At 42.7% G+C, this 13,044-nt stretch overlaps 1 protein-coding gene across 1 annotated transcript in view; it reads left to right on the top strand.

Annotated features, from left to right (window-relative positions):
- Window positions 1-13,044, top strand: part of LOC124711323 (midasin-like) — a 128,124-nt gene that overhangs the window by 14,648 nt on the left and 100,432 nt on the right. The window contains exons 4-5 of the mRNA XM_047241341.1: window positions 10,274-10,617; window positions 10,738-10,955. Of these exons, the coding sequence (XP_047097297.1) occupies window positions 10,274-10,617; window positions 10,738-10,955 (562 nt within the window). The remainder of the gene's footprint in view (window positions 1-10,273; window positions 10,618-10,737; window positions 10,956-13,044) is intronic.

The raw sequence follows: 13,044 nt of genomic DNA on the forward strand, positions 1-13,044 counted from the left end.
GGTGTGTGTGTGTGTGTGTGTGTGTGTGTGTGTGTGTGTGTGTGTGATCTATTTTTGACAAAATTCTTATTAGTGGAAAGTTTATTTTGCGACAGTCTTTGTGTTGTTCCTCTCTGCGACTCAGCATCTTCGTTATATGGTTAGTAGCAACTATCCTACTCATAATACAGGGTGTCCCAAAAAGAATGACCCAATTTTAATTTGTAATAATATTTAGACAAATCTCACTAGGTAACTGAAACAGTGCTAGATGTAATCAGCAGGGTCTAGAGTTTCAGAAAAAATCCGCTAGATGTTGCTATGAGTGCTGACCTGGAGCGTGCAGCCAGTCTCACGCAATATGGCGTCAACATAACAGCAGGCATATTGTGTTATTGAATTTAGTCATACTCAATCAGTGATCGCAGTTCAGCAGGTGTTTCATATTCAATTTCCTGCTAAACCACTGTCACCAAGAACATTCGACAGTGGTATAAACAGTTTGAAGAAACAGGGTGCCTCTGTAAAGGCAAAAGTCCTGGCCGGCCACGAGTTCCTGAAAAAATTGTGGAACAAATCCGCCGAGCATTTGAGTGGATGTCATCCATGCAACCAATGGAGGACATATTGAACATTTATGATGGGTTTTTATAAACTTCTGCCTTTTATGAGTAATTTAGTATGCAATTTGTTGGTGTTAAGCCCTTCTTCCTAATAAATAATTCTATTTAAAATTGGGTCATTCTTTTTGGGACGCCCTATATTGTTACATTCCATCCTGGATTTTTCAAGAATATTAATTACATATGAACTTTTGTACAAAAAACATTTTTATATATCATTGTTTCAAAGATATTTCCTCCAAACCTAAAATGCCACATTACATTTCAGGGTATTTTTTACCCCTTTAAGACTGAAATTGGACACAAACAAAAAATAGGTATTGCACTATTTTGCTCACCTACACACCTGCGTAGTTTCATCAAGATCATTTATTAACACATTGGAATATTCCCTTGTGAGTCACGAGGGGACTACTGCTTTGTTGCTCTATGGTGGGGCTCTGGGAGGTGATGAATGACTGGAGGGGTAAGGCACAGGAGGTGTGCGTGTGCGTGCGTGCGTGTGTGTGTGTGTGTGTGTGTGTGTGTGTGTGTGTGTACAACATTGGGACAATAATTTCTTTCTGTGAAGGCTTCAGTGAGACCCTTGGTATATTGGGAGAGGGACTGATTGTTAGTACAGATGCAACGACCTTGGGTGGCTAGGTTCTATGGAAAGGACGTCTTGGAGTGGAATGGGTGGCAGCTTTTTAAATGGAGGTGTTGCTGGTGGTTGGTAGGTTTGTTATTGACAGAGGTACTGATGTACCCATCTTTGAGGTAGTTGTGTAGAGGAAGTTGTGTTGAGAAGTGCCACATGAAGCGAATGGCAGAGAAGGTGTTGAGTTTCTGGAGAAATGTGTATAGGATGTCCTCATCCTTGGGCCAGATCATGAAGGTGTCAGTGGTGAATCTGAACCAGGTGAACAGTTTGGGATTTTGGGAGGTTAGGGAGAATTCCTCTGGAAGGCCCATGAATAGGTTGGCTTAGGATGGTGACAAGCAGGTGCCCATTGCTGTATTACAGCTTTGCTTGTAGGTGATGCCATCGTAGGTGAATTAGTTGTGGGTGAGGATATAATTGGTCGTGGCGATTAAGGAGGAGGATTTAGGTTTCTATTGAGTTGGACATTGGGAAATGTAGTATTCAGGAAGAGCAAGGCCATAGGCATTAGGGATATTTGTGTAAAGGCCACCATGTGGTAAAGGAATAAGAACTGTGGAGAGTTGCTTGAGGAAATGATTGGTTTCTATACACAGGAGGGTAGGTTCAGACAGTAAGCAGATTTTCTCTCAGTGGGGTCACATTAACTGGTCCTAAATGGGGTATCCTGGATGGCTGGGTTTGTGGTCTTCAGGAAGAGTATAGAAGTGAGGAGTGTGGGGTATGATGGGGTGAGGATGAGAGAGAGAAAGAGATATATAGAGAGAGTTGGGGGGAGGTTTGGGGGGGGGGGGGCTATGGATTTGAGGAGAGACTAGAGATCCTGTTGGATTTATGGATTGGTATTACTGTTGCAGGAGTTTATACGACGATGAATCTGACAGAGAGCTGGTGGAGTCTTTCCACCAGGTAATCCCTATTGTTAAAAACCTCAATGGTGGATCCTTTGTTGACAGGTAGGAGTGTAAGATTGGGATCAATTTTTAGATGGTGGATTGCAGTTCTTTCTGCATACATAAGGTTAGCTTCCGTGTTGAGGGATTTGGGGAATTGTGGTGAGGCAAGGTTTGAGGTTAAGAAATTCTGTAATGTTAACAGGGATTGATTTGGCGGCAGTGGGGGTGGATGGAGAAGTAAACTGAGTCAGGCAGGGTTCAACATTGGTTTTGGGTTGAGTCTGATTGGTAGGGTTGGTGCAACCACTGTGCTGTGTTCTATGTGGGCACGACTACCAACAAGCTGTATGCCCGCATGAATGGCCACCGACAAACTGTGGGCAAGAGGCAGCTGGACCACCCAGTTGCTGAGCATGTTGCCCACCACAGCATTCTTTGGTTCAGTGATTGCTTTACATCATGAGCCATCTGGATCCTCCCTACCAACACAATCTTCTCTGGATTGTGTGGATGAGAACTCTCACTGCAATATATCCTTCATTTCCATAATCCCCTCTACGTCAACATGTCGACCTTTGTCAGTCCTTGTTGTCACCCACAATCCCCTTCCCTGCTACCATCTCTGCACTAGACAGCTTTCTGTTCTCACCAATGCACCCAGTAATCCTTTTTCCCCTTATCTCCTTTTCTGTTCCCCCCATCTAACATCCCGACTGCACCTAGCTGCTCTACCCTGTTCCCACCACCTCCCAGCACACTCCTACAAGCAGCATTACACACTTCTTATCCCCACCACTCATAGATATCTTCTCCCATCAGACAAAGGTGCTCACAGTCCGACTTCTTTGGCCAGATACAGTAGTCTTGTGTGTGTGTGTGTGTGTGTGTGTGTGTGTTTTGTAAGAAGGCATTTTGGCCAAAAGCTCGCATGTGTAGTAGTCTTTCATTGTACTTGTCTGTGACTCAATATGTCCTCTGGTGAGCAGCAATATATCCTTTTCTTAATATTGTCAAAATAAGTTCTTGAGCAGTTATTAAACCATTTGAAAAATTCTCCTATTATTGCTCTCAAAAAAGCCGAATATGCTCCTCTGTGAAAGGCTGTGACAGAAAAGTGTGGAACCAGCTCTCACAGTCCTCATTCCGCCTTTCTCACCAAAAGGTTTGGTGTGTGAACGTATTCACACACTTATAACACAGAACATTCTTAATAGTTTTACCCATTCTCTCTCTGTAATGAATCATTCATACCCATCTAGTCCCTCTCACTGCCACTGTCTGTGTATATCTCTTCTCCACTGCCTCCTTCTTCTCCCATTAGTGCTCTCTCTCTCTCTCTCTCTCTCTCTCTCTCTCTCTCTCTCTCCGTCTGTCTGTCTGTCTGTGTGTCCCACTCTCACTGTATCATATATGTCTCTCGCTCTTCCTTATCACTGCCAGCTTCTCTGCCACTTTCACTGTCTCTCTCTCTCTCTCTCTCTCTCTCTCTCTCTCTCTCTCTCTCTCTCTGTACCACTCCAATTGTCTTTGTCCCATTCTTTTTCTTTCTCACAGCCACTGTCTCTTCCTTTATCACTTGCTGTCAGGTGTCCTTGTCTTCACCCACCATTATCTCCTCTCAACACCTGGAATTGGGGATGCTTTGCTTAGGCTTTTGATCCCTAGACCAGGAAACTTAAACATGTGGGTATTAGAGGTGGGGAGAAAGTGGGCAATTTTTTTGTGTTAGAGCTTGCCAGTCTCGGAGGGTTGGGCCCCTCGAGCTTATGTAAGGTCTCTTTTCACCTCTCGTTTTCATTTCCACTGTCTTGTCTCTCTCTTTACTCACAATGCTTCAATATCCATCCATCTCTCTCTCTCTTTTACTGCCACTTTCTCACCCCCACTATCAGTGTCTCCTCAGTCTATCTCTCCAACTGGCACTGCCTCCTCTCTTCCACTGTCACTGTGTCTCTGCTACTGTCTATCAGCATAAAAAAGCGTGAATATGGTTGCTTGCTGATATTTTTGATGAGAAAGGTGGAATGAGGATTGAGGCAGCTGATTCTCCACTTTTCTGTCAGAGTCTCTTAAAGAGGAACATACTCACCATTTTTGTGCTCTGACAGGATCTATTTTCCCTTCTTTTTCCCTGTTACAATAGGGTGTGCTGTTTATATACACTGAAGCGCCATAGAAATTGGTATAGGCATGCCTATTCAAATATAGAGACATATAAACAGGCAGAATACAATGCTGCTGTCACCAACACCTATACAAGAAAAGTGTCCGGGGCACTTGTTAGATCTGTTACTGCTGCTACGATGGCAGGTTATCAAGATTTAAAGTGAGTTTGAACTCGGTGTCACAGTCAGTGCACGAGCGATGGGATGCAGCAGCTCCGAGGTAGCGATGAAGTGGGGATTGTCCCATACAACCATTTCATGAGTGTACTGTGAATATTGGGAATCCAGTGAAAACATCAAATCTCTGACATCGCTGTGGCTGGAAAAAGATCCTGCAAGATCTGGCCCGATGATGACTGAGAGAATTGTTCAGCGTGACAGAAGTGCAACAATTCCACAAACTGCTGCAGACTTCAGTGCTGGGCCATCAACTAGTGTCAGTGTGTAAACCATTCAGTGAAACAAAATAGATATGGGCTTTTGGAGCTGAAGGCCCAAGCGTCTACCCTTGATGACTGCATGACACACAGCTTTACACCTCGCCTGGGCCAGTCAACACTGACATTGGACTGTTGATGACTGGAAACATGTTGCCTGGTCGGTCGTGTTTCGTTTCATGTTGTATCAAGCGAATGGACGTGTATGGGTATGGAGACAGCCTCATGAATCCATGGACCCTGCATGTCAGCAAAGGACTGTTCAGGCTGGTGGAGGCTCTGTAATGATGTGGGGTGTGTGCATATGGGATCCCTAATACGTCTAGATACAACTCTGACAGGTGACGCATACATAAGCATCCTGTCTGATCACCTGCATCCATTCATGTTCATTGTGCATTCCAACGGACTTGGTCAGTTCCTGCAGGACAATGTGATATCCCACATATCCAGAATTGCTACAGAGTGGCTCCAGGAACACTCTTCTGACTTTAAACAGTTCTTTCCAGACATGAACAATATTTAGCATATCAGGGACACGCTGCAACATGCTGTTCAGAAGAGATCTCCACCCCCTTGTACTCTTATGGATTTATGGACAGCCCTGCAGGATTCATGGAGTCAATGCCCTCCAGCACTGCTTCAGACATTAGTCCAATCCACACCACATAGTGTTGCGGCACTTCTGCGTGCTCGCAGGGACCCTACACAATATAGGCAGGAGTACCAGTTTCTTTGGTTCTTCAGTGTATTTAAGTAAAACAAATTCTGTAGGTAAGTAAAATTCATATACATGTACATGGATACTCTGCAAATCAAATTTAAGTGCCTGGCAGAGGGTTCACGAACCACCTTCACAATTCTCTATTATTCCAATGTCGTATAGCGCGCGGAAAGAACGAACACCCATATCCTTCCGTAAGAGCTCTGATTTCCCTTATATTATCGTGGTGATCGTTTCTCCCTATGTAGGTCAGCGTCAACAAAATAGTTTCACATTCGGAGGAGAAAGTTGGTGATTGGAATTTCGTGAGAAGATTCCGTCACAACGAAAAACGCCTTTGTTGTAATGAAGTCCATCCCAAATCCTGTATCATTTCAACGACACACTCTCCTCTACTTCGCGATAATACAAAACGTGCTGCCCTTCTTTGAACTTCTCGATGTACTCCATCAGTTCCATCTGGTAAGGATCCCACTTGCGCAGGCATTCTAAAAGAGGAAGGACAAGAGTAGTGTAGGCAGTTTCCTTAGTAAATGTTACATTTTCTAAGTGTCCTGCCAATAAAACGCAGTCTTTGGTTAGCATTGTCTACAACATTTTCTATGTGTTCCTTCCAATTTAAGTTGTGCCTAACTGAAATTCGTCGGTATTTAGTTGAATTTACGGGCTTTAGATTTGACTGATTTATCGTGTACCCGAAGTTTAACGGGTTGCTTTTAGCACTCATGTGGATGACCTCACACTTCTCGTTATTTAGGGTCACTTGCCAATTTTCACACCATTCCGATATCTTTTCTAAATCGTTTTGCAATTCGTTTTGATCTTTTGATAAGTTTATTAGTTGACAAATGACAGCGTCATCTGCAAACAACCTAAGACGGCTGCTCAGATTGTCGCCCAAATCGTTTATATAGACAAGGAACAACAAAGGGCCTATAATTCTACCTTGGGGAATGCCAGAAATCACTTCTGTTTTACTCTATGACTTTCCGTCATTACTATGAACTGTGACCTCTGTGACAGGAAACCACAAATCCAGTCACATTACTGAGACGGTATTCCATAAGCACGCAATTTCACTACAAGCCACTTGCGTGGTAGAGTGTCAAAAGCCTCCATCCAGAAATATGGAATCGATCTGAAATCGCTTGTCAATAGCACTCAACACTTCATGCTAATAAAGAGCTAGTTGTGTTTCACAAGAACGATGTTTTCTAAATCCATGTTGACCGTGTGTCAATACACCATTTTCTTCAAGGTAATTCATAATTTTTGAACACAATATATGTTCTAAAAGCCTGCTTCATATTAACGTTAACGATATGAGCCTGTGATTTAGTGGATTACTCCTATCAGTTTATTTATATCCTTCAGCACATTTACACACTTCGACATACGAGGTGCATTCAAGTTCTAAGGCCTCCGATTTTTTTTATCGGGACTGGAAAGAGATAGAAACATGCGCATTGTTTTAAAATGAGGCCGCGTTCATTGTCAATACGTCCCAGAGATGGCAGCACCATACGGCAGATGGAATTTTACTGCCAGCGGCGAGAATGAGAACTGTTTTAAATACTTAAAATGGCGACGTTTTCCTTACTTGAACAGCGTGCAATCATTCGTTTTTTGAATTTTCGTGGTGTGAAACCAATTGAAATTCATCGACAGTTGAAGGAGACATGTGGTGATGGAGTTATGGATGTGTCGAAAGTGCGTTCGTGGGTGCGACAGTTTAATGAAGGCAGAACATCGTGTGACAACAAACCGAAACAACCTTGGGCTCGCACAAGCCAGTCTGACGACATGATCGAGAAAGTGGAGAGAATTGTTTTGGGGGATCGCCGAATGACTGTTGAACAGATCGCCTCCAGAGTTGGCATTTCTGTGGGTTCTGTGCACACAATCCTGCATGACGACCTGAAAATGCGAAAAGTGTCATCCAGGTAGGTGCCACGAATGCTGACGGATGACCACATGGCTGCCCGTGTGGCGTGTTGCCAAGCAATGTTGACGCGCAACGACAGCAATAATGGGACTTTCTTTTCGTCGGTTGTGATAATGGATGAGACGTGGATGTCATTTTTCAATCCAGAAACAAAGCGCCAGTCAGCTCAATGGAAGCCCACAGATTCACCGCCACCAAAAAAATTTTGGGTAACCGCCAGTGCTGAAAAAATGATTGTGTCCATGTTCTGGGACAGCGAAGGCGTAATCCTTACCCATCGCGTTCCAAAGGGCACTACGGTAACAGGTGCATCCTACAAAAATGTTTTGGAGAACAAATTCCTTCCTGCACTGCAACAAAAACGTCCAGGAAGGGCTGCGCGTGTGCTGTTTCACCTAGACAACGCACCCGCACATTGAGCTAACGTTACGCAACAGTTTCTTCGTGATAACAACTTTGAAGTGATTCCTCATGCTCCCTACTCACCTGACCTGGCTCCTAGTGACTTTTGGCTTTTTCCAACAATGAAAGACACTCTCCGTGGCCGCACATTCACCAGCTGTGCTGCTATTGCCTCAGCGATTTTCCAGTGGTCAAAACAGACTCCTATAGAAGCCTTCGCCGCTGCCATGGAATCATGGCGTCAACGTTGTGAAAAATGTGTACGTCTGCAGGGCGATTACATCGAGAAGCAACGCCAGTTTCATCGATTTCGGGTGTTAATTAGAAAAAAAATCAGAGGCCTTAGAACTTGAATGCACCTTGTGCATAAACGCCAAATAAGTAGGCATGCTGCAAGGTTAACGTAAAATCATTTCCCATCCATTGCATGTTTGCTTTACACTACTTTACATAAAAGTGCACTGCATTTTTAGGCTACACCTACACTATGTGATCAAAAGTATCCAGACACCTAGCTGAAAATAACTTAAAAGTTTGTGGCTCCCTCCATCAGTAATACTGGAATTTAATATGGTGTTGACCCATCCTTAGCCTTGATGACAGCTTCCGCTCTCATAGGCAAATGTTCAATCAAGTGCTGGAAGGTTTCTTGGGGAATGGCAGCCCATTCGTCGTGGAGTGCTGATTTGAGGAGAGGTATCGATGTCAGTCAGTGAGGCCTGGTGCAAAGTCGGCATTCGAAAACATCCCAAAGGTATTCTATAGGATTCAGGTCAGGACTCTGTGCAGACCAATCCATTACAGGGATGTTATTGTCGTGTAACCACCCGGCCGCAGGCCATGCATTATGAAAAGGTGCTCGATCATGTTGAAAGATACAGTCGCCATCCCCGAATTGCTCTTCAACAGTGGGAAGCAGGAAGGTGCTTTAAACATCAAGGTAGGCCAGCACTGTGATAGTGCTACACGAAACAACAAAGGGTGCACCCCCCTCAGTGGAAGACATGACCACATCATCACACCACTGCTTCCGAATTTTACTGTTGGCACTACACATGCTGGCAGATAAAGTTCAGCCGGTGTTCGCCATACCCACACCCTGGCATCAGATTGCCACACTGTGTACTGTGATTCGTCACTCCACACAACATTTTTCGATTGTTCAATTGTCCAATGTTTACACTCCTTACACCAAGCAAGACGTCATTTGGCATTTACCGGTGTGGTGTGTGGCTCAGCCGCTCAACCGTGAAATCCAAGTTTTCTCACCTCCTGCCTAACTGTCATAGTACTTGCAGTGGACCCTGATGTAGTTTGGAATTCCTGTATGATGATCTGGATAGATGTTTGCCTGTTGCACATTACAACCCTCTTCAACTGTCAGAGGTCTCTGTCAGTCAACAAATGAGGTCAACCTGTACTCTCTTCGTGTTGTACGTGTCCCTTCACATTTCCAGTTCACTATCACATCGGACATAGTGGACCTAGGGATGTGTAGGAGTGTGGAAATCTCATGTAGAGACGTATGACACAAGTGACACCCAATCACCTGACCACGTTTGAAGTCCGTGAGTTCTGCGGAGTGCCCATTTTGCTCTCTCACGATGTCTAATGGCTACTGAGGTCGCTGATATTGAGTGCCTGGCAGTGGGTGGTAGCACAATGCACATAATATGAAAAACATGGGTGTCCAGATACTTTTGATCACTTTATACAAGAAATACAGTGTTTGAAATGCAAGTTCAAACAATTTTATATAGCAAAATAATTTTTTTTTATGAGTTACTTACACTGTCAGCTGGCACCAACGAATAATTTCCGGGTCAAGACAGCCTGTATTGACATGAATCACCCATTTTAGAGAGACAGTGCATCATAAAGTTTGTCCTAGCAAAAAATGGCGACTAAAACATAGTTTGGTAAACTCAGAACCCTTCCTGTGTGTTCACTACGTCTGTCAAAACTATGTTTTCACCTCAAGCTGGATGCAATGTACGTATTTTATGTGTATAACCATGGTAACTTTGAACCTCTCGATCTCAGTAACATATAACTATATTGAAAAAAGTTTTGAGATTCCCTTCATCTTAAGAATATATAGTAAAATTTTTGTTGATTTGATGTGGATGAAACAGGAATATGGTGTTTCTAGATAAATGTCTAAAGAATGTACACTTAAAATTTGAGCCCTTTGCACTGTTAATTATGTTGATAATTGTGATCCACAGTGCAAAAATGGTTAAAAAAGGGTTTTTGCGGTTTTTATGCATAAATACAGTAACTAAAGTTACTGGATCTCCATAAAGATATTTTATATCTTTTGCAGTATTGATGGGTGATTCTAGCTTTACCCGTGACGTTATCCGTGGTACATTTTTAGTATTGTTGCAATCCTCTTTGTGTTACGTATTCATATTTTGTTTCACGCAATTCAAGTAAAAGAAAGTGCTTATTGACAGTTTCAGATAAAACACTCAACCTCTCAAGGCTAGAACAGACAGCTTCATTACTGTGGCATCAACTTGCACGAGGCCACAAGGCACTGACATCTCTCCCCGCTGCATGTTACGATGTTTACACTCGCGCTGTGGGCAGCAGTCAGTCCCTTCGGGCCAGCATCCAACAAGTCCTCGTGGAGAAGCTGTCGCGGTACAGGAGCTTCCTGAAACACAGCACTCGGGAAGACACTTTTCTTCCACTGTCAGTACTCGCGAGCCCTGCGCCACTGCTTACTACGAACAGCGTTTTCACTGGACTGAAGGGCTCTGCTGCTGCTGTTTTGACAGTAGCAGCAAATGTGGAGGTTTGTAGTCGTGGATTGTGTGCAGCTGTCTGCGCTTGCCCGCAACACTGTCACTTTGTATTGTGGATGTTGCTTGACCTCTCTGTTCTGTTGTTTAATTCGTTTTGTCATTTCTTGCAGTTGAGTAGTGAAACAATTTCCATGGTGACAGGTGTCGATGTGGCACAAAATTCCACAAGCCTTCTTGAAGACCTCGCATTTGTTCTTTTTTCTATGATGTCACACAGAGAAATGCAATTGGCTGACATTTGGCTACTATACAAAGTTCAGCCCAGTGGAAATGGAATTCTTCAGCCTGCTTTTCAAATGTACCATAAACTTTCAATCAAATGGAGGAGGTAATAGGACGTAAAGTGCCCTCCGCCCCACACCGTTGGGTGGCTTGTGGAGTATTGATGTAGATGTAGATGTAGATGTAGATGTAGAAACTCATATGAGATAAATGTTTTTTCCTGTGATGATGAGGTACATAATTATACTGAGAAAAAGGATTAGTGAATTTCCATAAAGATTATATGAGAAAAATGAAACAAAAAAATTTAGTATCCACGTAGTTAGGAATAGCAAAGTTGCAGTTCTTTTGATATACTAGTCAGTGTGTTTCATTAAATCTTTGTAACATTCTTGAGGACACTGTGCTAAATGGCATATTGAAGGGCAGTATTATTTAAATAATGGAAAATCCAGGGTGGAATAAAAACAAGGCGAAAAATGTATATTGCTACTTACAACATAGAGGCGGCATTGAGTTAAAGACAGGCATTTTGCATTCTTTTTCATTGTGCCTGTTTGCAACTCAACACTCCCACCGTTATCCTTTAGTTTATTTATGTGTTTGTAACTTGACTATTTCTCGTAAAAGCACAGGGCGTGTTAGATTCATTGCAGACATAATTTATATATAATCCTACATAAAGGATATACATAATTTATGGAATTATGCAAGAATGGAGTAAGGGAAACCGAGTCAGTATGGCTGAACAGGGGTTCAAAGCCCGCTCCTGCCAAATGTGAGTCCAGTGCCTTAACACTACACAAACTCGCTCAGTATTTTATTTGAGAAGCAAACCCTCAATAAAACCACATGTATCTGGAGACCATAATTAGCTTTCATCATCTGCCAGAACTAGAAACATAACATTCTCAAACAAGAATCTTTGTAGTATTACACTTCAGAAAAATATATAGACACAGCCACCTCCCAACACGATTTCCTTCACAATTATTCGTTTTAACTGATTATGTTCACTGATGTGGTGTGTTGTGACTGTATTACAGTGTGTATACGACCTAGGACAACCAGGAAAATCCCGGGAATTTTTTCATCTGGGAGAAAACCGGGAAAAACCTGGGAATTTTTTAGAATCCCGGAAATTCTTCAGTGTTTTAGTTTTCTGTTAAATTTTTGTAATTTTGATTGGTAAGAACCGATACTCTAACAAAGGATATTACTGTATCCCGCTACTGCAGAATAACACTTCAACAATAAAACATAAATGAGAGAAAAAATGAAAATAACTTAAATTGCAGAGGAAATGTGCCACATACGACGACGACACACATGCTCATGCAAGCGTGTGCCAGTAGCAAAATGTGTCAAAGGCTTTAGGAAGACTTTACAATGGTTCATAACAACAAATTGCCTCCGATGAGTGTGAAGTCACAACTGTTTACATTAGATTCATTTTAGCAGTTACGAGCAGGTTTGTGCGCACGCGCAGTTGAGTCACATTTGAGCAGTAGATTCTCCCGCTTCTGACTACAGGAATGTGGCTGTTGGCTGTGCAAGCAGTCGCAGCAAGCAGCTAGATGCTACCGGGGAAAGGGGGCGCCAAATTCATATTCTTGAGGAAAAAAGCTAGTTTCACAAAGTGCTTAGCATCCAGCGGACGTTCGTTTTTGAAAATTTTTTAACACATTTTAAGTTGATTTCTGAATGAATCATAAGTTGATTTTTGAATGCGTGTGTAGTGTACGTGATATCTCTATCAGGAGAATCCTCATCGTATCTAGAAATAAACTTTCTGCAGACAAAAGGGGACGGGGCTATATGAGCTGAGCGGATTAAAGCTGAACATATGAATGCCAATCGATGTCTGATTATGTGGTTGATTGGGTTTATGAATGATCAGCATTGTTATAATTAATAGCGAAATCCATAGAGTCAGACTACCAGAATGAAAATAAACGACTAACAGGAATAACAGGTGAGAAAGATTATGTATTATCTTCTCGGTGTATCCAAGAAAATGAAATTTTGACAGAAAGTTTTTGGCCATATCGCTACACTAGTAAGGACCAGTTGTACAGTTCCTGGCTAGCAGCCGCTTAAGTTCCATCCTGGGAGTAGCGCGGAAAACGCATTGTACGAACACATAATAATGCCTAACTGGAGAATAATCGCTGGATATCTAAACCGGTGATTGT

Source organism: Schistocerca piceifrons, chromosome 8 (assembly GCF_021461385.2).
Source record: "Schistocerca piceifrons isolate TAMUIC-IGC-003096 chromosome 8, iqSchPice1.1, whole genome shotgun sequence".
Classification (NCBI taxonomy): domain Eukaryota; kingdom Metazoa; phylum Arthropoda; class Insecta; order Orthoptera; family Acrididae; genus Schistocerca; species Schistocerca piceifrons.